The sequence below is a fragment of the Ovis aries genome, chromosome 3, assembly GCF_016772045.2.
Source record: "Ovis aries strain OAR_USU_Benz2616 breed Rambouillet chromosome 3, ARS-UI_Ramb_v3.0, whole genome shotgun sequence".
NCBI classification, from domain to species: Eukaryota; Metazoa; Chordata; class Mammalia; order Artiodactyla; family Bovidae; genus Ovis; species Ovis aries.
Window position 1 is genome coordinate 135,984,779 of NC_056056.1, and position 27,112 is coordinate 136,011,890.

The 27,112-nt window shown below is 38.1% G+C and overlaps 1 protein-coding gene across 1 annotated transcript in view; it reads left to right on the forward strand.

The window, feature by feature from the left end:
- FAM186A (family with sequence similarity 186 member A) overlaps positions 1-27,112 on the forward strand; it is a 137,163-nt gene that overhangs the window by 62,529 nt on the left and 47,522 nt on the right. Inside the window, exons 8-12 of the mRNA XM_042247322.1 lie at positions 326-2,010; positions 19,776-19,968; positions 22,349-22,500; positions 23,181-23,363; positions 23,437-23,455. Of these exons, the coding sequence (XP_042103256.1) occupies positions 326-2,010; positions 19,776-19,968; positions 22,349-22,500; positions 23,181-23,363; positions 23,437-23,455 (2,232 nt within the window). The remainder of the gene's footprint in view (positions 1-325; positions 2,011-19,775; positions 19,969-22,348; positions 22,501-23,180; positions 23,364-23,436; positions 23,456-27,112) is intronic.

Below are 27,112 nucleotides of genomic sequence, written 5' to 3' on the forward strand. Positions count from 1 at the left end.
TCAGCAGGCCCAGGCATTGGGGATCCATGTGACCCCTGAACAGGCCCGTGCCCTGGGGATGCATGTCACCTCTGAGCAGGCCCATGCACTAGGGATCACTCTCACTCCTGATCAGGCCCAGGCATCTTGGGTGTCTCTCACTTCTCAACAGGTCCAGGCACTGAGGAGCCACATCACCCCTGAGCAGGCACAGGCTCAGGGCATCACTCTTACCCCTCAGCAGTCTCAGGCACTGAGAATCCCTGTCATCATTCCACAGCCTCAGGATTTGGGGGCCCCTTTCACTTTGGGACAGGCTCAAGCATTAGGGATTTCCCTCTCTCATGAACAGTTTGCAAAATTAGGGGTTCCTCTCACCTCAGATAAAGTGTATACCTTAGAATATCCCCACATCCCAGAACAAATCCAACCTTTGGAAGCTCCTTTCACCCCAGGGGAGGCCTGGTCCATGGGTATTACTGTTAGGTCTGTGCAGGACCTAACATCAAGAACTCCTCTCTTTAAGGAGCACCCCTTACCACCCTGGGCTAGTCCTCCTTCAGGACATACACTGAAAACTGGGATCTCTTCCATTACTGATAAATCTGTCACAAAACATGCTCCTCACACTCCTAAGGAGTCCCCAGTATCATCTACTGCTATTGCTGAGGAGTCCCCTGTATTTGAGGTGCCTTCTACTCCTTTCCGTATGTCAAGGTTTCCTCTTAAACAAGCCCCCTCTGAGAAATTCTTGGGAATGAGGATTCCTTCAGACCCTGGGAAGCCCCTGGCACCACAGACTTCTCCTTCCTCCAGACAGACCCTAATGTCTAAGGATCTATCAACCTCTGTTCCATTCCCAACACCAGTTCCCAGTCCAATATCTGGGCTCTCTCCCACTCCACAGCAGCCCTTTGAACCAGAGGCCCTCCTTAGTTCCAGGCAATTTTTCATATCTAGGGACTCTATGACACCCCAGTCACCTCTGATATTGAAGCCCTTTCTTGACCTCAGACAGCCCCTTATATCTGGAGTCCCAGTCACCTCTGAGCAGATTCCCCAAATCTGGGCTCCTCTCTCTCCTAGGAAGCACTTGGTTTCTGGGACTACTTCCATCCCTCAGGAGCTCTTGAAATCTGGACCCTTAACACTCTCTGAGCAGTTTCAGGCATCCCAGACCTTTGCCACTCATAAGCAATCTCCTGGGTTACAAGCCCCTTCTACTCTTGGGCAGCATCTGCCACCAAGGACCCTTCCTGGGCAAGCTTCCTCTCTATGGGTCTCTCCCACCCCTGGGCGTCCCCTAACACCATTGACTCCCTCAACCCCTGAAAAGCCACAGAAAGATTTGTCCTCTGCTGTCTCTGAGAAAAGGAAGGAAAGATTGTCAATTATTTCTTCTCTGAAATTGAAATCAGTATCAGTCCATCCCAGTGCTCCAAGTTTCAAGGTAATTCAAGCCCCTTTCACCACTAAGAATTTCCAAACAGCAGAGGTCTCTGACACTTCTGAAGAAATCCAGATACCTGAAGATTATTTTGCCGTGGAACGATTTAGAATGTTTAAGTCCCATCTCACCGATTACAAGACACCAGTATCTCAAGCCCCTTATGCTGATGAGGGGACCCTTCCTACTACTCTCATTAAGCCTGTAACTCCACTACCTTCTCTTATTACTACTCAACTACTCAAAACACGGCAGAGCTCACCTTCTGAATGGGACCAGGAATCCCAACTTCCCCCTATCAATAAGCCCTGGGTACTGACTTCAGTTTCAGATACCAGGCAACCCAAGATGATGGTGCCCACTTCCTATCCCCAAGAGCTCAAAGAACAGAACTATTTTGTTGATGTGGAGGCTCAGCGGAAGAACCTGATACTCTTAAATCAGGCCACAAAAGCTTCTATACTCCCTTCACAGCTACACACAGAAGCTAGGAATCTCATAATTGAGACACTTCGTACAGACAAAGTTCGGCTGGGATACCTATTCCGCAAGTACAATGCCTATAGACTGATCCAGCGTGCAAGGTAGATGTAAATATTATGTGTCTAGTTGTCTGATTTAGTCCTGATTTCAAATATCCTCCCTCATTACCCTATCAGTATATATGTATTTGTCAGGTTAGGTGTTCTAAAAGATTCTCTTATAGAAGGTTTGTAAGATGGAAGCATATTTAAGATATCAAAAGGAGGTATATTTTTTAGAAATAAGAAATGTCATATAACACCCGTTTCATTCATATATATCTCTAGCAGAGATTCTAAAATATATTTTGAGGCTCATGGTTGATCTCCAAAATATCAGTTTCAAAAGTTTAGAAATGCTTGCAGTTATTCTGAATTACTTTAATCTTGCATTCACCAGAAGACCTATGATTCTTTTTTTTTTAATTTACTTTTTATTGCAGTGAAGTTGGACAGAAGATCTATTAAAGTGGGAGCTGTCAGGCAGGTTTATATACTTCATGTTGCCATAGCAGCTTTGATGCTAGAATGACCTACAGGAAACATGTTCTAGTCTTGATTTTTTTTTTTAATTGAAATTAGCCTGCCAATTCTTGGCCTTTGTGTTTGAGGTTGCCAACTTATTATTTGGGGGATTTTAAAAACATTTTTTTTATTGTAGAAATTCTTTCCCCTTTCTAAAATAGTTAATTTATAATACTGTGTTATCTTATTTGGAGAATTTTTCTAACCTAAAATTACAATATGTCAAACTAAGATCAATGATAGAAAAAGCTATCATTAATTATAGAAACAATCTATGTCATTTATTCAACAAATATTTATTGAATACGTACTATTTGGCAAGCACTGTTCTAGATGCTATGGATATAGCAGTGAATAAAACAATGTACCCTGTTCTCATGATATTTACATTTCTGAGAACTGAATTCATTTGAAAACTAAGCACTGGAATAACAAGGTGTAAAAGAAAGACATTCAGTGTATAGACAGAAATTTTCATTTCAAAACTGGTTACCTTAGAATTGTTGAAATATTTTCTATTCTATAGTGTGTTTTTCTCTTCCCAGAATGAATGTTCCTAGTCTTTTTGTTGTTGTTGTTGTTGTTGTTCCTAGTCTTTTAAATCTGTTTTTACACATAAGCACTTTCATCCACTTGAGAATCTGAAATAACATGTTTCTGGTCATTCTCCAGTTCCCTCATGTCTTTTTTTCTTTGTTATATTAAATTAAAATAAATAATTGCATTCACCTGGTGCAGTATTTTAAAAAATACAAATAGCGTGAAAAGCCTCCTTAGTATTCTTATTCTTGGCCATTAGGCCCCTCCCTCAGGGCTACCCAGGTATTCCACCCAGAGATACTTTCTACATATGTAGCAAAGAACATAGGTTCTTTTATCCCACTCTTTATACATTTAAAATTACAATGTTTGATTTTTTCATAACAAGCTAGAATTTAGATATTAATATATAAAGAGTCTACTCATTCATTTTACAGTTTTATAGTTCTCCAAAGTCTGGATTTACCAGAATTTACTTAACTTTTGATGAGGTTAACATAACATTTATGCTGTTTTCAATATTTTGCATTATAAAAATATACTTCAATGAACAATCTTGTATATACATATGTATACCTGTATGTATGTTCCTAAAAGTAGAACTTCTAAATCAAGGGTAAGCATTTTGTAATTGTGATAAATTTTTTGTCAAATTGTTCTCCAAAGAGGTTGGAACAATTTATATATCGGTCAGCATTATAAAAGAGTATTTCCCCACAAATACTATCAACTTTTTTGTTCATTGTCAATGTAATGAATGAAATATGGCACTTCCATGCTTTCACTTGCATTACTTTTATTATAGATTGAAGTTAAGCATCTTTTCATAGAGTTAAGAACCATCTGTATTTTATTTTCTGTGAAGATGCTATTCAAATGCTTTGCCCATTTTTCAACTGGGTTATCAAGTTGCTTTTTAAAATAATTAATTAATTTTAATTGGAGGCTAATTACTTTACAATATTAAGGTGGTTTTTGCCATGTAGCAACATGAATCAGCCATGGGTGCACGTGTCCCCCCATCCTGAAGCCCCTTCCCACCTCCCTCCCCACTCCTTCCCTGGGTTGTCCCAGAACACCAGCTTTGAGTGTCCTGCTTCAGGCATTGAACTTGCACTGCAACAGACATGTTTCAGTGTTATTCTTTCAAATCATCCCACCCTTGCCTTCTTCCACATAGTCCAAAAGTCTGTTCTTTACATCTGTGCCTTTTTTGTGTCTTACATATAGGGTGGTTGTTACTGTCTTTCTAAATTCCATATATACGTGTCAATATTCTGTATTGGTGTTTCTCTTTCTGACTTACTTTACTCTGTATAGTAGACTCCAGTTTTATCCACCTCATTAGAACAGACTCAAATGTGTTCTTTTTTTTTTTTTTAATAGCTGAGTAATACTCCATTGTGTATATGTACCACTGCTTTCTTATCCATTCATCTGCCGATAGACCTCTAGGTTGCTTCCATGTCCTGGCTATTGTAAACAGTGCTGTAATAAACATTGGGGTACATGTGTCTCTTTCAATTCTGGTTTCCTCAGTGTGTATGCCCAGAAGTGGGATTGCTGGATGATATGGCAGTTCTATTTCCAGTTTTTAAGAAATCTCCACACTGTTCTCCATAGTGGCTGTACTAGTTTGCATTCCCAACAGCGTAAGAGGGTTCCCTTTTCTCCACACCCTCTCCAGCATTTATTGTTTGTAGACTTTTTGATAGCTGCCATTCTGACTGGCATGAGATGGTACCTCATTGTGGTTTTGATTTGCATTTCTCTGATAATGAGTGTTGTTGAGCATCTTTTCATGTGTTTATTAGCCATTTGTCTTCTTTGGAAAGATGTCTGTTTAGTTTTTTGGCCCAATTTTTGATTGGGTCATTCATTTTTCTGGTATTGAGCTGCATATGCTGCTTTAATATTTTGGAGATTAATTGTCAGTTGCTTCATTTGCTACTATTTTCTCCCATTCTGAAAGCTGCCTTTTCACCTTGCTTACAGTTTCCTTTGTTGTGCAAAAGCTTTTAAGTTTAATTAGGTCCCAATTGTTTATTTTTGTTTTTATTTCTGTTGCTTTCTTAATTGATTTCTGGGACCTGTTGAGAAAATTAGCCCCTTGTCTGTGATATAAACTACAAAACTTTCCCCACTTGTGTTTAGACTCTCCTTTTGGTGGGTTTTGCTTTCTAAATAATTTATATTTTTATATGTTTATATTCAGTTCAGTTCAGTTCAGTCACTCAGTAGTGCCCGGCTCTTTGTGACTCCATGAACTACAGCACACCAGGCCTCCCTGTCCATCACCAACTCCTGGAGTTTACTCAAACTCTTGTTCATTGAGTTGGTGATGCCATCCAACCATCTCATCCTCTGTCATCCCCTTCTCCTCCTGCCCTCAATCTTTCCCAGCATCAACATCTTTTCAAATGAGTCGATTCTTCGTATCAGGTGGCCAAAGTATTGGAGTTTCAGCTTCAGTATCAGTCCTTCTAAAGAATATTCAGGAGTGATTTCCTTTAGGATGGACTGGTTGGATCTCCTTGCTGTCCAAGGGACTCTCAAGAGTCTTTTCCAATGCCACAGTTCAAAAGCATCAATTCTTCAGCACTCAGCTTTGTTTATAGTCCAACTCTCACATCCATACTGTAAAAACCATAGCCTTGACTAGACGGACTTTTGTTGGCAAAGTAATGTCTCTGCTTTTGAATGTGCTATCTAGGTTGGTCATGACTTTCCTTCCAAGGACTAAGCATCTTTTAAGTTCATGGCTGCAATCACCATCTGCAGTGATTTTGGAGCCACTGATTCCACTGTTTCCCCATCTATTTGCCATGAAGTGATGGGACCAGATGCCATGATTTTCATTTTCTGAATGTTGAACTTTAAGCCAACTTTTCACTCTCCTCTTTCACTTTCATTAAGAGGCTCTTTAGTTCTTCTTCAGTTTCTGCCGTAAGGGTGGTGTCATCTGCATATCTGAGGTTATTGATATTTCTCCCGGCAATCTTGATTCCAGCTTGTGCTTCTTCCAGCCCAGAGTTTCTCATGATGTACTCTGCATATAAGTTACATAAGCAGGGTGACAATATGCAGCCTTGACGTACTCCTTTTCCTATTTGGAACCAGTCTGTGTTCCATGTCCCATTCTAACTGTTGCCTCCTGACCTGCATACAGATTTCTCAGGAGGCAGGTCAGGTGGTCTGGTATTCCCATCTCTTTCAGAATTTTCCAGTTTATTGTGATCCACACAGTCAAAGGCTTTGGCATAGTCAATAAAGCAGAAATAGATGTTTTTCTGGAACCCTCTTGCTTTTTCAATGTTCCAGCGGATGTTGGCAATTTGATCTCTGGTTCCTCTGCCTTTTCTAAAACCAGCTTGAACATCTGGAAGTTCATGGTTCATGTATTGGTAAAGCCTGGCTTGGAGAATTTTAAGCATTACTTTACTAGCATGTGAGATGAGTGCAATTGTGCTGTAGTTTGAGCATTCTTTGGCATTGCCTTTCTTTGGGATTGGAATGAAAACTCACCTTTTCCAGTCTTGTGGCCACTGCTGAGTTTTCCAAACTTGCTGGCATATTGAGTGCAACACTTTCACGGCATCATCGTTCAGGATTTGAAACAGCTCAACTGGAATTCCATTACCTCCTCTAGCTTTGTTCACAGTGATACTGCCTAAGGCCCACTTGACTTCACATTCCAGGATGTCTGCCTCTAGGTGAGTGATCACACCATTGTGATTATCTGGATAATTAAGATCTTTTTTTGTACAGTTCTTCTGTGTATTCTTGCCACCTTTTCTTAATATCTTCTGCTTCTGTCAGGTCCATACCATTTCTGTCCTTTATTGAGCCCATCTTTGCATGAAATGTTCCCTTGGTATCTCTAATTTTCTTGAAGAGATCTCTAGTCTTTCCCATTCTATTGTTTTTCTCTATTTCTTTGCATTGCTTGCTGAGGAAGGCTTTCTTATCTCTCCTTGCAATTCTTTGGAACTCTGCATTTAAATGAGTGTATCTTTCCTTTCCTTCTTTGCTTTTCACTTCTCTTCTTTTCACAGCTATTTGTAAGGCCTCCTCAGACAGCCATTTTGCTTTTTTTCATTTTTTTTTTCCCTTGGGGATGGTCTTGCTCCCTGTCTCCTGTACAATGTCACGAACCTTTGTCCATAGTTCATCAGGCACTCTGTCTATCAAATCCAGTCCCTTAAATCTATTTCTCAGTTCCACTGTATAATCATAAGGGATTTGATTTGGGTCATACCTGAATGGTCTAGTGGTTTTCCCCACTGTCTTCAATGTAAGTCTGAATTTGACAATAAGGAGTTCATGTTTATATTAATATTTTCAATAATGCTTTGTGCCTTATTTTAAAAAGCCCTTTCCACTCTGAGAAATATATTTTTAAAAAATTATTTTGAGATTTCTTATAGTACTTGAATAGTTGATTATTAGTATTTTGGGGCTTCCTAGGTAGTGCGAGTACTTTCTTCAATTTACATCTAAATTTTGCAATAAGGAGTTCATGATCTGAGCCACAGTCAGCTCCCGATCTTGTTTTTGCTGACTATATAGAGCTTCTCCATCTTTGGCTGCAAAGAATATAATCAATCTGATTTCAGTATTGACCATCTGCTGATGTCCACGTATAGAGTCTTCTCTGTGTTGTTGCAAGAGGGTCTTTGCTATGACCAGTGCATTCTCTTGGCAAAACTCTGTTAGCCTTTGCCTTGCTTCATTTTGTAATCCAAGGCCAAATTTTCAGGTTACTCCAGGTATCTCTTGACTTCCTACTTTTGCATTCCGGTCCCCTCTGTTGAAAAGAATATTTTTTTGGGGGGGTGTTAGTTCTAGAAGGTCTTGTAGGTCTTCATAGAAGCTTTCAACTTCAGCTTTTTCAGCATAACTGGTTGGGGCATAGACTTGGATTACTGTTATTTGTTGTAGTTTTATTTTTATGATGCTGAGTCTTTGTGATAGTTATTACTACTGTTTCCTAGTACTTGTCCATGAGATGTGACCAGAATTGTGTGTCTTTTCTGTGCTGAGCTTGCCATTGTCAGTTTGAGACCCTCTAGAGTCTCCTTTTCCATTGGCATGATAAGCTATAGTGTTCAAGGTGATGGCTGTTCTGTTACCTTGTGTTCCTGAGAGTATAAAATGAAGTTCTTTTCTGCAAAGCTATGATGGATTTGTACTATGAGTAACAGACAAACTTTTGTTGTTTTTAGTCATTGAGATTTGGGGATTATTTGTTAAAACAGCAAAACCTAGCTTATCTTTACTAACATAGTCTTCCTATTCAAGAAAATGATATACATTTTTTTCTGTTCAGGTGTGTGTGTATGTGTGTGTGTATGTGTTCTGTTGGAGTTATTAAAGTTTTTGTCAAGCTCTTGAATATTCTTCCATAAGTGTATATCTTGGTAGTTTTTATTTTTGATGTTATAAACGGACTCTCTCCTTCTATGACACCTTCTAACTGGTTGTTATTGGTATAAAGAAAGGCTAGATCTCTCTATATCAATTTCATATGCATATTCATATGCATATCATTTCATATGCAATTTCAATGGCATATTCATCTTGCTGTATTCAAAAGCATGTAATAGTTTCTCAGTTGATATTCTTGAGTTTTCCAATTACATAATCATATCCCTTGTAAATAATAATGTTTTTACATCTAGATTTTTCCAATTTTTAAATATCTCATTTCTGTCTCTTGACTGCCTGAATTGATTAAGACCTCCTTAAAAACTGTATTAAAAAATATTGGTGATGTGGCCACCAGCACCAGGTCACCTTTGTTCATTTGACTTACCCAGAGTAACAGCTAGTAGTGCCTTTCCATGGCCTCATGTTATTTTTTTCTAGGAAAAATTCACCTTCAAGAATGTTTAAAAGGATTGTTTATATTTATATTTTCCTTTCTAAAAAAGCTGCAAAACATCTTTAACCTTAATCAATTTCATTTTGAGGGGAGTTATTTTATCCATTCCTTTGTAACTCAGAATGCCAAAATTTAAGTCCTTCTTTCACTGCTAATTACTAAAATGTAAATATGAATTGGGAGAAAGCAATGGCACCCCACTCCAGTACTCTTGCCTGGAAAATCCCATGGACGGGAGAGCCTGGTGGGCTGCCATCTATGGGGTCGCACAGAGTTGGACACGACTGAGCACCTTCACTTTCACTTTTCACTTTCATGCATTGGAGAAGGAAACGGCAACCCACTCCAGTGTTCTTGCCTGGAGAATCCCAGGGACAGGGGAGCCTAGTGGGCTGCCGTCTATGGGGTCACACAGGGTCAGACACGACTAAAGCGACTTAGCAGCAGCAAATATGAATTGATTAAAAATATAATGATGATAGAGGACATCATTCTAGTATCTGTCACTAAAAAATGCTGGCTTTTGGGTTGAAATACATTTTGTCATATTAAAGAAGTATCCTTCAGCCCGTTTCATTATTTCTTTAAAATCAAGAGTGGATATTTAATTTTGTTAAGTTTATTAAATTACATTTTGTTAAATATGATTTCAGCACTTCATTATCATGGTTATCAGAGAAAATATTTTCTCCTAATATTTATTAATATGACTAATGTTTTAAACTATCATTGCATCCTTGGAATAAATCCTATTTGTATTGGGTTGGCAAAAAATTTGATTGGGTTTTTCTGCATCATCTTATAGAAAAACCTGAATGAACATTTTGGCCAACCCAGTATCCTTCTTTGAGGGTGTTACATTTGCTAATATTTTATTTAGGATTTTATTTTGTACTGATATCCATTCATAAGTTTGACTGGTGGTTTATTTATTAATTTTGGTGCTTTCTTTGTCAAATTTTGGTATAATTTTAAGTTTTGGTATAATTTTAAGTTTGGCATCATTTTAAAAATGTGAAAACTTTCTTTTCTATGCTGTAGAACAATTTAATGATAAAATTAGCTGTTGTTTTTAAATTTGACGGATTTTACCTGTGATACTATATGAACTTGGTGCTTTTGTGGGAAGTCCTTTGACAATTTAATTTTTATATGGCAATTAAGTTTGTTTATAATTATTGAAGATTCTGAAGACCTAAGTGACATGATGTGACCTGTTTTGGTAAAATCATTTAAAAACTGAAATAGATAGATCAACATTTCACAATATTTAATTTATACACATAACTTTAATCCCATCAAGGATCAATTCATTCATTTTTCAGTAAGCTCTTCTTTAATATTTAATATTATAATGATCAAATCACCAACAATGTCTAACAAGGAATTACATACAGACAGATGAACAATTCCATAATAAAAATGCCTGAGTCAAGGAGACTGTAACATTGTATTGGAAAGAAAATGTAAACTATAATAATATAAATTATTTTTATAATAATATAAATTATTTCTTTATTATTATAAAGAAATTTTTGTAGAGCCTCTGTAAGTAAATATTTCATATTTAAATATGAAAATACTGTTTTAGAGTTATATTACCACATGATCAGTATTAATATACCTGAGAAGAATGATGGAGAGGATATAAAATTATACCATGTGCTGGTAATGAAACATTTCATTTCCATATGTATTGAAGAAAGTTCTTAAAGATACTAAATGTGGTAGTGATAGATAGATAGTATTTAACTTATCATTTAGTTCATCATCAACATTTAAATAATATGACAGGGACTGAGTTAGGCCCAGGGGGTGGAGGGTGGGAGGATACAAAAATGGATAAACCATATCCCTGCCTTGAGGGCACTCAAAGTCTCCTCAGAAACAATCACACAAACAGATGACTATATAGAATGAGGTGGAAAGAACAATGATGGTATATCACCAACTCTATACAGAAGACTGAGCAGACACAAGAGTTAGGTGAAGCTTCTAGGCCTTCACACTTTTGAATTATGTCTCAAAGAACTATTAAGATGATTTTGAGAGAATGGCATTGAAACATGTATACTATCATGTAAGAATCGAATCGCCAGTCTATGTCCGATGCAGGATACAGCATGCTTGGGGCTGGTGCATGGGGATGACCCAGAGAGATGTTATAGGGAGGGAGGTGGGAGGGGGGTTCATGTTAGGGAACACATGTACACCCGTGGTGGATTCATGTCAATGTATGGCAAAACCAATACAGTATTGTAAAGTAAAATAAAGTAAAAAAAAAAAAAAGAGTCATTAAGGCAGCAAAGGCAGAGAGTCTAGCAGAACAAAGAAAGGAAGCAAGAAGCACAGTGTGTATATGTGTGTGTGTGAAGAGAGTAATTGTTTCAAGGAATGATGCATTATATCCACATAAGATGGCGGCAAATTTAAATAATAAATCTTTTGTGTGTTCTGATTGCTTCACCAACTGGCCATTCCTCCACCTCTCTCCCTCTTCTTGGGCCTCTCTATCCCCTGAGACACACAATAATAATGCAGTTAGGCCAATTAATAACCCTACAAAGGCCTCTAAGTGTTCAAGTGGAAGGACAAGTCTCAAGTCTCTCACTTTAAGTCAAAAGCTAGATTATGAATGAACTTAGCAAGCAAGGCAAGTTGAAAGCCAAGAAAGGCTGAAAGCTAGGCCTTTTGCACCAATTAGCTAAGTTGTGAATGCAAAGGAAAGTTCATGAAGGAAATCAACAGTGCTACTCTAGTGAATCTTACAAATGATAAGAAAGATAGTCTTATTGCTGATGTGAAGAAAATTTTAGTAGTATGGATAGAAGATCAAACCAGCCACAACATTCCCTTAGTGGAAAGCCTAATCTAGACGAAGGCCCTAATTCTCTTCAATTCTGTGAAGGCTGAAAGAGGTTGAGGAAGCTGCAGAAGAACATTTAAATCTAGCAGAGGTTGACTTATGATGTTTAAGGAAAGAAGCCTCTTCATTACATCCAATGCAAGGTGAAGCAGCAAGTGCTGATAAAGAAGCTGCAGCAAGTTATCCAGATATAGCTAAAATAATGAAGGTGGCTACATTTTAAAAAAGCAACAGTTAGAACTGGACATGGAACAACAGACTGGTTCCAAATAGGAAAAGGACTACGTCAAGGCTGTATACTGTCACCCTGCTTATTTAACTTCTATGCAGAGTACATCATGAGAAACGCTGGGCTGGAAGAAGCACAAGCTGGAATCAAGCTTGTGGGAGAAATATCAATAACCTCAGATATGCAGATGACACCACCCTTAGGGCAGAAAGTGAAGAGGAATTAAAAAGCCTCTTGATGAAAGTGAAAGAGGAGAGTGAAAAAGTTGGCTTAAAGCTCAACATTCAGAAAACGAAGATCATGGCATCTGGTCCCATCACTTCATGGGAAATAGATGGGGAAACAGTGGAAATGTCAGACTTTTTTGGGGGGGGCTCCAAAATCACTGCAGATGGTGGCTGCAGCCATGAAATTAAAAGACGCTTACTCCTTGGAAGGAAAGTTATGACCAACCTAGATAACATATTGAAAAGCAGAGATATTACTTTGCCAACAAAGGTCTGTCTAGTCAGTCAGGTCAGTTCAGTTCAGTTCAGTTCAGTTCAATCACTCAGTCGTGTCCGACTCTTTGCGACCCCATGAATCGCAGCACGCCCCCTGTCCATCACCAACTCCTTGTGTTCACTCAAACTCATGTCCATCGAGTCGGTGATGCCATCCAGCCATCTCATCCTCTGTCGTCCCCTTCTCCTCCTGCCCCCAATCCCTCCCAGCATCAGAGTCTTTTCCAGTGAGTCAACTCTTCGCATGAGGTAGCCAAAGTACTGGCGTTTCAGCTTTAGCATCATTCCTTCCAAAGAACACCCAGGACTGATCTCCTTTAGAATGGACTGGTTGGATCTCCTTGCAGTCCAAGGGACTCTCAAGAGACTTTTCTAACACCACAGATCAAAAGCATCAATTCTTCAGCGCTCAGCCTTCTTCAAGGCTATGGTTTTTCCAGTGGTCATGTATGGATGTGAGAGTTGGACTGTGAAGAAAGCTGATTAAAATATTACTGCTTAAAATTACTGCTTAAAAATATTACTGATTAAAATATTGACAATGCACCTGGTCACCCAAGAGCTCTAATGAAGATGCAGAATGATTTTATGATGTTTTCATGCCTGCCAACACAGTATTCATTCTGCAGCCCACGGATCAAGGATTAGTTCTGCCTTTCAAGACATTTAAGTCTTATTATAGATTTAATAAGGTTATACAGTAGCTGCCATAGATAATGATTTCTTTGATGGATCTGGGCAAAGTCAGTTGAAAACCTTCTGGAAAGCATTCACCTTTCTAGATGCTATTAAGGTCACTCTAGAATTTGCCTGGAAGTCCAGTGGTTAAGAATCCACCTTGCAGAGAGATGTTATGGGGAGGGAGGTGGGAGAGGGGTTCATGTTTGGGAACGCATGTAAGAATTAAAGAAAAAAAAATAAAAAATAAATTCCAAAAAAAAAAGGAAAAAAGAAAAAAAAGAATCCACCTTGCGATGCAGGGAACTAAGATCCCACTGCAGAGCAACTGAGCCTGCATATCACCACTATTGAGCCCACGTGTCGCAACTAGAGAGTCCATACACTGCAACAAAGATCCTGCCTGCTGCAACTAAGATTCGATGCAGCCAGAATAAATACATATTTTGTTTAAAAGATCATTCATGATTCATAGAAAGAAGGCAAAATATCAACATGAACAGGAGTTGAGAAGATGATTCCAGCCTTCATGGATGACTTTGAGGTGTTCAAGACTTCAGAGGAAGAAGTAACTGCAGATGTGGAAATAGCAACAGAACTAGAATTAAAAGTGGAGCCTAATGATGTGACTGGATTGCTGCAATCTCATGATGAAACTTGAACAGATGAGGAGCTGCATTATGGATGAGCAAAGAAAGTGGTTTCCTGAGATGGAATCTATTTCTGATGAAGATGCTGACAAGAATGCTGAAATAACAACAAAGGATGTAGAATATTACAGAAACTTCATTGATAAAGTAGTAGCAGGGTTTGAGAGGACTGACTCCAATTTTAAAAAGTTCTAGTGTGGGTAAAATGCTATCAAATAGCATTGCACACTACAGAGAAATCATCCATAAAAGGACAAGTCAATGATATGGCAAACTTCATTGCTGTCTTATGTTAAGAAATCACCAGGGCTTCCCTGATAGTTCAGTGGTAAAGAATCTACCCGCCAATGCAAGAAACATGGGTTTGATCCTTGATCCAGTAAGTCCCACATTCCTTGCAGCAACTAAGCCCATGCACCACAGCTATTGAGCCTGTGCTCGAGAGTCTGGGAGCCGCAACTACTGAGCACACATGCTGCAGCTACTGAAGGCAGAAAGCTCTAGAGCCCACGCTCAGGAACAAGAGAAGCCACTGCAGTGAGAAACCCACGCACTCCAGCTAGAGAGTAGCCCCCTGCTGCTGCAAATAGAGAAAAGCCCACGCAGCAACGGAGACTCAACACACCATAAATAAATAAAATTATTTAAAAAAAAAAGAAATCACCAAAGCCACCCAAAACTTCAGCAGCTGCTGCTTAATCAGTCAGCAATCATCAGCTCTGAGGCAAAACTCTACCAGCTCAGATGGCGGTTAGCACTCTTTAGCAATAAACTGTTTATTTATTAAAAACTGAAATATAGTTAATTCAAAATGTTGTGTTAATTGTAAAGTGATTCAGTTATACATATATATGTATGTATGTATATATATATATATATATATATATATATATATTCTTTTTCAGATTCTTTTCCATTATAGGTTATTACAAGAAACTGAGTATAGTTTCTTGTGCTGTACAGGTCCTTGTTGTTTACCTGTTTCATAAATGTGTGTAGTGCAGTTCAGTCACTCAGTCATGTCCAACTCTTTGTGACCCCATGGACTGCAGCACTCCAGGCCTCCCTGTCCATCACCAACTCCCAGAGCTTACTCAAACTCATGTCCATTGAGTTGGTGATGCCATCCAACCATCTCATTCTCTGTCATCTCCTTCTCCTCCTGCCTTCAATCTTTCCCAGCATCAGGGTCTTTTCAAATGAGTCAGTTCTTCGCATCAGGTGGCCAAAGTATTGGAGTTTCAGCTTCAGCATCAGTCCTTCCAATGAATATTCAGGACTGATTTCCTTTAGGATGAACTGGTTGGATCTCCTTGTTGTCCAAGGGACTCTCAAGAGTCTTCCCCAACACCACAGTTCAAAAGCATCAATTCTTCTGTGCTCAGCTTTCTTTTTAGTCCAACTCTCACATTCATACATGACTACTGGAAAAACCATAGCTTTGACTAGATGGACCTTTGTTGGCAAATGTGTATATGTTAATGATGTGTATATGTGTAAATGTGTATATGTATGTTAATCCTAAACTACTAATTTATCTCCCCCACCCCCTGGTTAACCTTTTAGTAGCCGTAAGTTTATTTTCTATGTCTGTAAGTCTATTTCTGCTTTGTAAATAAGTTTATTTGTATCTGTTTTCTTTTTTTGGCCTTCTCTGACTAGGAGTCAAATCCACGCCCTTTGTAGTAGAAGCACAGAATCCTAATCACTGGACTACCAGGAAATTCCCTGTATTATTTTTTGAGATTCCAAATATAAATGATATCATATGATATTTATCTCTCTCTGTCTGACTTAGTTCACTTAATATGATCATCTCTAGGTCCATCCAAATGCTGCAAATGGCATTTCATTTATATATATATATATATATATATATATACCACATCTTTATCCATTCATCTGTTAAAGAACATTTAGGTTGCTTCCATGTCTTAGTTACTGCGAACAGTGCTGCTATAAACAATGGGTGCATGTATCTTTTCAAATTAGAGTTTTCTCTGCATATATGCCCAGGAGTGGGATTGTAGGATCATGTGGTAACTCTTTCTAGATTTTTAAGAAAACTCCGTATTGTTCTCCATAGTGCCTATAACACCTATACCAATTTACATTCCCATTGACAGTGTAGGAGGGTAGTAATAGTTTTATATCCAAATCTTAGTCATATTCTCTCTTTCATGTCAGGAAGAGTTTGGTTCAAATTTCTAGTTCTAAACGTCTCCTAAGATTTTAATGTGCTGACTCAAATTTGTAAAACTGATAATGTAATGATATATACTTCAAAGAATGATTGTGATGATTAAATGAAATAATATATTTTAAACTATTAAAATGTTTTATTTAACATAAAATTTAAAATAGAAACAACATCTCCAGCACAATGATTGATGCATAGTAGATGCTCAGTAAATGTTAAAGCACCTTCCTTTGAATCATAATTCTATATCAAATACTATAAAATATTTATTAGAATGAGGGCAGTATTTTATCAATATAAGTACAATTTGCTAAAAGAGTGGGAACAAGCGGTAGGAAGAAATGAACAAAAATGTTTCTAGACAGAAAATTTTAAATAATGAGATACCTCAGTGGTTGCTATTAGACTGGGTAATTAGATATTGAATTATATTTTAAAACACATAAACAATAAAATCTCTAAGTTTGAAATGAAACTGCAAACTTTTCCAAGTAGGGACATATAATTTCAATAAGGAAAAACTACAGGAAAAATCTAAAAGACTGTGTGAATAGAGAGAAAAACGGCAGGAAAGATTTGATGTGGAAAATAAGACTTATTGGGAAGATCTAATACATAGCATAGTGATCACAGTCAACAACACTGTATTTATAGGGACTTCCTGGTGGTCCAGTGTTTAAGAACCCACCTTCCAATGCAGGGAACACAGGTTCAATCCCTGGTCCAGGAACTAAGATTCCACTTGCAGAGGGGAAACTAACCCGGTGCTCCGCAACTAGAGAATCTCAGGCGCTGCAACCAAGAGCCCATGCACTGCAATGAAGACCCAGTGCAACAAACAAAACAAAACAATGTTTGTAAACTTCAAAGTTGCTAAGAGAGCAGATCTTAATTTTTTTCATCACAGGAAAGAAATGTGACATGATAGAGGGATTAACTAACACTACAGTGGTAATCATATTGCAGTATATAAATGTATCATCAAATCAACACATTATACACCTTAAACTTAGTTTAAATTTATATCTCAATTTTATATAAATATCAGTCAGTTCAGTTCAGTTCAGTCACTCAGTCGTGTCTGACTCTTTACGACCCCATGAATCGCAGCACGCCAGGCCTCCCTGTCCATCACCAACTCCCGGAGTTCACTCAGACTCACATCCATCTAGTTGGTGATGCCATCCAGCCATCTCATCCTCTGTCATCCCCTTTTCCTCCTGCCCCCTATCCCTCCCAGCATCAGGGTCTTTTCCAATGAGTCCACTCTTCGCATGAGGTGGCCAAAATACTAGAGGTGGCCAAAATACTAGAGTTTCAGCTTTGGCATCATTCCTTCCAAAGAACACCTAGGGCTGATCTCCTTTAGAATGGACTAGTTGGATCTCCTTGCAGTCCAAGGGACTTTCAAGAGTCTTCTCCAACACCACAGTTCAAAAGCATCAATACTTTGGCGCTCAGCTTTTTTCACAGTCCAACTCTCGCATCCATACATGACCACAGGAAAACCACAGCCTTGACTAGACGGACCTTTGTTGGCAAAGTATTGTCTCTGCTTTTCAATATGCTATCTAGGTTGGTCATAACTTTTCTTCCAAGGAGTAAGCGTTTATTAATTTCATGGCTACAGTCACCATCTGCAGTGAATACCTCAATTATAAATATACACAGTTGCTTATATCTCAAATCCATATGAAATATGGTCATTAGAATGCTACCCAATTGCTTAATTGCGAACACCTTTATTTATAGGAATGGATGTGATAGGAATTTGGTAACACATGGAGAAATGATGCAGGAGATGCCTGTGTATGATTACATGTGATTAAAAACACATGTAATCACAGGGAACTATGCTTAATATCTTGCAATAACCTATAATGGAAAATAATCTGAAAGAGACTATGTAAATACATTTATAATATTTATATTATTTATACACATGTATATATATAAATAACTGAATCACTTTGCTGCGACACAACATTGTAGATCAACTATACTTTTCAATAAAAAAACTGGGAAAAAACACATGTAATAAATATGATCATAGAAGTAGAAAAATAAAAATCACCTATGGGATATGAGGGCTTCCCTGGTGGCTCATAGGTTAAGTGTCTGCCTGGAGGCTATTGGAAAATTAATTTAAAATGAAATAATTTAGAAAGCTAATATATTTAACTATTAAATGATCCATATATACAGTACATTCTATGCTATTAATTACAACCTGTAAAGGAGACCTAAAAGTTATTCCCTTCCCCCCACAACCTCTCTCTATATATGTATGGCATGTGTGGCAGTAAGTCGCTTCAGTCATTTCTGGCCTGACTCTTCGCGACCCGCCAGGCTCCTCTGTCCATGGGATTCTCTAGGCAAGAATACTGGAGTGGGTTGCACGCCCTCCTCCAGAGGCTCTTCCCCACCCAGGGACTGAGCATGCATCTCCTGCAGCTCCTGCTTGCAAGCAGATTCTTTACCACTGAGCCACTGGGGAAGCCCCTCTCCATATGAAAAGCACATTCATTCAGAAAAACATCTTCAGTGTGTTCCCATGGCCCACCTCCCCCTAGATCCAAACACCACAACACACCTTTTTCTAAGGCCTTTCATAATCCAGCTGTTTCAGTCTTATCCTCCAATATGTATCCTTTCACATATCTGTGGTCTAAAAAGTTCCATACTATTCACCACTCCCAAAATATAACTTTCATCGTCTTGCCTGTATTTATAGTATTCCCTCAATCTGGAATTCTTCATCCCCCTTTTCTCAGACTTTAGTGGCTGTAAGGTTTACCTGAGATTTTGTTTAAAATACAGATCCTGAAGCCTATCACCAAGCTTTTTTATTCAAAAGGTCTGGGAAGGTACCCCATATTCAACAAGTACCACCCTCCCTCCTTCCCACAAGATGAATCAGTCCAGGTGATTAGGGTCCACACTTTGAGAAATATTGGTATTGTGGAAAGAAAGATCTGGGTTTGCTTCCTAAATCTGTCATTAATTAATTATGTGACTTTTGAAAATTTGTTCAGATTCCTTTTTCTCTCCTGTAGAGTGGGGATGGAAAAAAACTATCTAGGCCCAAATGTTGTGGCGCAAAAAACAGAGAGTACTACATCCTCCAGATCGTATTCAGATTTTCCTATGGAGCCTTCTTTATTCCTCTTGTTAGAATTAATTATGTTTTCCTGTTAGCTCAAACAGATCAACTGCTATTTAGCATTTATTTCATTATCTGACATAGTTAATTTTTATGAGTCTTCTAACCTGGCTTGTAAGTGCTTTGAAGGCAAGGACAGTCTTTTTCAAGGTATTAAATACCTTCTATATGTCTTATATATATCACTACTAAAATATTACTGTATTTTAAGAGAAGGCAATGGCAGCCCACTCCAGTATTCTTGCCTGGAAAATCCCATGGACGAATTTTCCATCCTGGGAGGCTATAGTCCATGGGGTCACAAAGAGTTGGACACGACTGTGTGACTTCACTTTCTTTAAAAAATAATAAGCGATACTACTGTAACACTAAAAATTGTGTGCGGAGTTAAGTAAATATTTGACAGTCATATAGAGTTTTGAAAGTTTGGTCACATAGGGAACTAGATGATGGTCACATTAAGCAAGCCTGCCACCCCTCTACCATCTCTACTTACTAAGGATGAGATGAGAATGGGAAGTAACTGAGGCCAGGTTAGCTGAGTTAGCGTCAGAAATTTTATCAACCTAATTCTTGTTAATTTTTCCAAGGAACAACATAATTAAACGATTACTAGCCATCCAGGATACTGGAAGAAGTTATGAGACCCAGAACCTCTACATAATGCTGAAGAGGATTGATGATTATCAAAAAAAGGTGATGCAGATCTGGACAAAGAAACAGAATTCTCTAGAGCAGAAACGGAATCAGTGCCTAAGGAAAATGATGTACTTTTTCAGCCAGGTAATCTGTTTTCTACTCCCTCTCCCCAGCCTATTGTAAGAAAAGCGAAAGGGGCAGGTTTTGAAACTTATTAATAACAGTTCCCTAGAGATACCATGTATATTAGTGCCCTGTGCTGCTGTTAACATATTACAAATTTCATGGCTTAAAAACAACAGAAATGTATTCTCTTATGGTTTGGTTCCTTCCAGATGCTCTGAGGGAGAAATTTTTTCCAAGCTTCTCTTCTAGACTCTAGTGGCTATAGACAATCCTTGGCTTGTCGTTACATAACTCCAGTCTCTGCCTCTGTCTTCTCCGTAGCCTTCTGCCCAGTGTGTTTTTTGTTCTTTCCTATTATAAAGCCAATGTATCATTGAATTTAGGACCCATCTGATTAAACCAGGATGATCTCATCTTGAGATCCTTAACTTAATTAAATCTATTGATGGTGGTGTTTAGTTGCCCAGTTGTGTCAACCCTTTTGCAACCCTATGGACTTTTGCAACCCAGAAGAGCTTGCCAGGCTCCTCTGTCCATGGGATTTCCCAGGCAAGCATACTGGAGTGGGTTGCTATTTCCTACTCCAGGGGATCTACCCAACCCAGGGATTGAACTCACGTGTCTTGCATCTCCTGCACTGGCAGGCAGATTCTTTACCACTGCGCCACCTGGAAGCCTGTAAGAATGGGAGAGACTTCCAGAAATGCTCAACTCCTTCCTAGTCAACCCACATTTACCAGCCTCTAGGTATGAAACCTCTTGAAGTCATTGCTCTCCAACTGATTCTTGGTGTTTACTTCTTTCCTCAAAACTATCAGAAAGCAAGTTTTAATATCAAGCATTTACAAAAAAGGAGATAAGAGTTAATTAACTTGCTTACATAGTACCAGGCACAGAAGATCCTGTTAAACTCTGACATTCACCCAGTGTGAATGGGTGAATTCACTCTGATAACCAGCAATATTGCTTTTGGAAGTGATAGTGACCTTCCAAAAGTTACAGAGCTGAGATAAGAGTTCTTTGCTCTGGAATTACACGCTGCCCTTACTTTCTCCAGCATGCAGCTCTGGAAAGTTTTTGGAGTTCTAGGAATATTTTCTATTTGTACATCATTCTGTTTCACTAAAGTAATTAATTAATAAGATTAGCTTACTTGCTACTCTAGAAGGTACAGAGAAACTTCTCATTATAGACATGTTGTGAAGTTTTTAGAAGTTACTTTTTTTTTGGTTGTGCCACACAGCCATGTTTCCCAACCAGGGACTGAACCCAGGCCTGGAATGAAGGCTGAGAATTCTAACCACTAGGCCATCAGGGAACTGTCCAGAAATTACATTATAAGTTACAATATATAAATATTAAAACTCTCGCACCTTAAAAATGGATATTCTTGATAGTTCTGGGTTTGGAAAATATGACCGAGGTAGATGGAGTAAGGCAAGATGAATTGGCAATGTCATGGGCTGTCTAACAGGAATGACAATGTCTAGGGCATTTCAAAAGATGAATAAAGGTCTGGGGTCAGTAAAGCTAGAATCTAGATAATGAAGTAGGTATGAAGCTATTAAGAAAGGAGAGGGAAAAACAAAAGGAATAAAAGGGTAGAAATGCATAAATACCTTACATGGATTCAGAATTGTGGTCCAGAAGTTGGTTCTGCTACCAGACTGGCTTTACTACATACTAGCTAAGAGACCTTGGGCAAGCCACTTAAATTTTCTGAGCTTCATATCCCCATATGTAAGACAAGGATAATAAGAGCACCTATCTTATAAGACTGTAAATATTAAATGAAAGTGAAAGTGAGGTTGCTCAGTCGTGTCCGACTCTTTGCAACCTTTTGGACTGTAGCCCCACAGGCTCCTCCATCCATGGGATTTTCCAGTCAAGAATACTGGAGTGGGTTGCCACTTCCTTCTCCAGGGGATCTTCCTGACCCAGGAATCGAACTCGGGTCTCCCACACTGCAGGCAAGTTAACGCATCTGACAGTCAATGTTAGCTATCATTACATTTGCACAGTGCTTCTTCACAATTTGTGAAGTTTTCCAAACATATTATGTAACTCTCACAACAACCTTGTATTATTATTCTTGTTTTAGAAATGAGAAGAAAGAGGTGCCAATAAAATTGGCAACTAACCTAAAGTCACAAAGCTAGGAAATGAAAGAACTAAACTAGAACTTAAAGCAGGACCATGGTCTTTATATATTAATGGCTGCCAACTCTGAAACTGTGTGTTGGTGGTGGGTACTGATTGAAGAGTGCTCAGAGGAAGGGAGAAAAGGCATGGAAAAAGAGAATTTGGAAGAGGAAACTAGGGCCAGCTCAGAAGATCATCCTAAAGACTTTGGCCATTTCTTTTCATGATTTCCTCTTTCTGATTTATTTACTTTTAGCTTCAAGAGATATATAAATTGAATCTCGATCAACCTATCCCTTTGGTCATTGAAAAAAAGCAAATACCTGCCTCTACCAAATCTGTTCAACAGCCATGTTCAAAGCTACTGAAAGAAGAGAACAGGAAGTATAACATTCTCAATAAATTTAGGTGTGTGGTAGGAAAGACCGACATTAAACTTTCTTTGGATAATAAATGGAACCTAATACTTTTTTTTTTTTGCCCAAGAGATTCCCCTTCTCTACAGTTATGATATGGTGCAGTGGATATTGGTGGTGCAAGTATTAATCTTCTTAGCTAATCTGCAAAAGGCTTATTTCTACTTAAAACTTTAACATCTAGTTTTGAGTTCCTTTAAAAAACGAAGTTGATTCTTCCTTAGTAAGAAACAAATTATTTCAATATACACAATGAAGAAACTTAGAAACATTTTCTTAAAAAAAAAAAAAAGGTAGAAACTTTGGGAAAGAAAGGGAAAAGATTGTTGTGGAGGTGGGGCAATAGCCTGAATATGGAATGTATACTCCATGAAGCTAAGAAAGTTGTTTAAAATGTATTAGTAGATAAAGTCATGGAAAGGCAACTTTCAGGAAAAAAAAAAAAGTTATTTCTGCAAATTCTGCTTTTTTAATCCATCTCTCAGTTGAAGTGATCATCATAACTAAAGTTCCTCAGTGCCAGTGGGAGCTCTATAGGACAGGTGGAAAGGGAAGGACAGGGAAGCTCTATAGGTGGTGGTGAAGAAAAGGAAGGATGATAGGAATTATATCTTGAATGGCTTTGGAGCTCAGGAGAGTCTGACGCTTAAGGAGTGCTCTCTGATTCTCTAGAAAAGACGACCAACTGCAAGCCATCTGGAATGCAGATCTATCCACTTCGAGTTACCCAATAACAGAGAAGACATCAATGCATTCACTCTGGGCGCAGCTGGGTGGGTACCCAGATATTCCTATGCTGCTTCAGTTAGATGTTCAGTCAGCCTTCATAAGATCTCTTACGTGTATTCAATCAAGGTAAGTTAAGGACTGGGCGAACTCTGATAATTGGGCCTTTGGTCATGTACCTTTTGTTTCCTTAACTTTACAGCACAAGGAAGTTACCAAAAGTAGGTTCTTGGTGTGACATCAAACTCACATCAGTTATAAAAAAGTACCCATAAATTCAGCATTAGTCTTTTAGTGGCTCTTTTCATGGGCCTATTGGAATAATATAAACAAACAAACAGGCAAAAAACAGTTATAATATGGCAAAACTTAATCTAACACTAGAAAGGTCCACTTTTGAATTCCACTTAGGGATTTATTGTTGAAAATACCAGAAAGACCATTGTAAAATGCTTTTGCTCATTTCATGCTTCAGCAACATGACCTTAAATTCAATTGTCATATCTAGGCCCAATCTGAAGGAAATTCAGGGCTTATATCCCAGGATACACTAAAGACACTTGGAAACAATAAGTAAGGTGGTAGTCATGTGGTTCCACGTTTCCAAATTCTGTTAAACCAGATTTTAAAATATCATTGGAAATCATTCCAGTGGAACTAAAGAGTTTTAGAGTCTGCATTACCTCTTTCAGGAAAGGGAATTATTTAATGTTCTAAACCAACAATTTAGAAGACTGAACTTTGTAGCCTGAAAGAATCTGTGGTAGCAGTCTCATTTATTCTGGTGAAATCCAAATCCTGGGGTAAGAAGAAACAGCATCAACTCATAAATTTGTTTAGGTGGCAGATGCCATGAAATAAGACACTGAAAATTTTACTATAATAAAGTAAAATAATAGCAAAAACATTATGTAATCTTGTTGCTGCTGTTCAGTCACTAAGTTGTGTCTGACTCTTTGCAGCCTCACAGACTGTAGCACACCAGTCTCCTCTGTCCTTCTATCTCCTGGAGTTTGCTCAGACTCATGTCCATTGAGTTGGTGATGCTCTCTAACCTTCTCATCCTCCGCTGCCTCCTCTACCTTTTGCCTTCAGTCTTTCCCAGAATCAGGGTCTTTTCCAATGAGTTGGCTCTTTGCATCAGGTAGTCAAAGTATTGGAGCTTCAACTTCAGCATCAGTCCTTCCAACGAATATTCAGGGTTGATCTCCTTTAAGATTGACTAGTTTGATTTCCTTGAAGTCTGAGGGACCCTCAAGAGTCTTCTCCAGCACTACAATTTGCAAGCATCAGTTCTTTGGTGCTCAGCCTTCTTTATGGTCCAACTCTCACATCTATATATGATTACCGGAAAAATAATAGCTTTGACTATACACATCTTTGTTGTCAGTGATGTGTCTGCTTTTTTAATACACTGCACCTAGATTTGTCACAGTTTTCCTTCCAAGGAGCAAGTGTCTTTCAACTTCATGTCTGCAGTCACCATCCACAGTGATTTTGGGGCCCAAGTAAATAAAATCTGTCACTGTTTCCACTTTTTCTCCATTTACCATGAAGGGATGGAAAAAGATGCCATGATCTTAGTTTTTAGAATGTTGAATTTCAAATCATCTTTTTCACTCTCCTCTTTCACCCACATCAAGAAGCTGTTTAGTTTTTCTTCACTCTCTGCCAGTAGAGAGGTATCATCTACGTATCTGAGGTTGTTGATACTTCTCCTGGCAATCTTGATTCCAGTCTGTGAGTCATCCATCCCAGCATTTCACATGATTTACTCTGCATAATTCTGCATGTAAGTTAAATAAGCAAGGTGACAATATACAGCTTTGTCATATACTCTTTTCCCAATTTTGAACCAGCCCATTGCTCCATGTCTGGTTCTGTTATTTCTTGACCCACATACAGGTTTCTCAGAAGACAAGTAAGGTGGTCTGTTATTCCCATCTCTTTGGAAATTTTCCAGTTTGTTGTGATCCACACAGTCAAAGACTTTCATGGAGTCAATGAAGCAGAAGCAGATGTTTTTCTGGAATTCTTTTGCTTTCTCTATGATCCAACAAATGTTAGTAATTTGATCTCTGGTTCCTCTGCTTTTTCTAATCTCAGCTTGTACATCTGGAAGTCCTGTGTTCATGTCCTGCTGAAGCCTACCTAGCTTGAAGTATTTTGAGCATAATCTTACTAGTATCTTGTAATTAACACTATCCTTGCACCTACCATGTATTGTAATTACCTTATTACTTACCTTCCCTCATTTCAGGCAATATATTTTAGGGAGATTAGCTGCTTATTGTGTTCAGCTGCTTCTGTTTTTGCTCTGCCTTTTGCTTTACTTTCAAAAATATTTACTACTTACTATGTGCCAGGTACTATAAATAAGGCACTGAGATACAATATGTGAGAAAGTTTCAAGAGACCATGGATGCCAGGCAGAAGGAACAATATGTGAAAAAATTCAGGACCAATAACATATTGCTTCTTTTACTTTATCTGATAAATTTTTAAAATTAAAAATATATACAAACAGAAACCTCCCTATCCCCCTAGTACCCTTTCTTCCTGTTTCCCACAGGGGTGACTGGGATTAAAATTTCTCTTCCTGCCTTGATGTGTTATGTGATGCTTAGAGCTAGTGTCATCTTTGGCAACCCTGAGGTGATAACCACGGGACCAAAAAGACAATACACCAAGAATTATAGAGGAGGAAGATAAGTAAAACCCCATCTTTGATGACATTAAGTTACTAGAGCAACCCTGAGTACACTTGCCCCTGGCCTTTTTGTTAGACGAGCAATGAATAACTTCTTAGCTTCAACCATCCTTAGTCAGGGATTCTGTTATAGCTCAAAAACATTACTGACTTAATCAGTTTATATTTTATCTCCCTGAGGAGAGCTTTTCCTAATCTTCCATATTGCTATCATGTGCCATTTCCCCAAATTCCATAATATCCTAAACTTATTACTCTATCATTGTATTTACCACATGTATTATAATGATCTGTTTATGCATCTGTCTCTTTGTATCCCAAGAGGTCTGACATTTTGACCCATTAGAAATATTCAAAAAAGTTCAATGTTGAATGAATGAATACATATATGTTTCTGTCTCCAAAGAGGTAACAATCAAAGTAGGGGATGATAAGATACTGATGAATTACAAAAGATAACAACTATCAGAAGAACAATTTTTTTTAATTTTAAGAAGTTTTCATTTATTTATTTATTGGCATTGGCCATGCTGCATGGCTTGTGGGATCTCAGTTCCCCCACCAGGAATTGAACCCAGGCCCCTAGCAGTGAAAGTGCCGAGTCCTAACCACTGGACCTCCAGGGAATTCCCAAAGGAACAGTTTTCAACAATATATAATTTGAAATATTTTCATTAAAAATTTCAAAAATATATAAAGCATAGGAAAGTATAACAAAGAAGATAAATTACTTTCGACCTCTGCCATTCAGGGATAATACTGCTGCTAACATTTTGCTATATAAACTTCTATTTGAAAAGCAAAGTTGTATTATTCTATTAAGGTATAATTTTTTTTTTAACAAATGAGGTTAGGAGCTGTTCAAAAATCACAGTCTTTAGTTAGCAGCACACAGACTCTAGGGAAAATGAAGCAAAAGAGTAAGCTAAGAAGAAAACATAAGTAACAATGGCATTTTTATTTGATTCATTTAAATGCAAGTGGTATCAGTACATATTTACCATATATTAGAGTAATACCTATTATAGTCCAAAATTTGAATTTATAAAAACAAAATGCAACTTTAAGAATTTTATCACATTTGCCTAAGAATGGTTTATACAATCTGATGAATACTTACTATGAGCTAATCCTAAAAACAACAGCAAGACCTAGTTTAACCCAAACA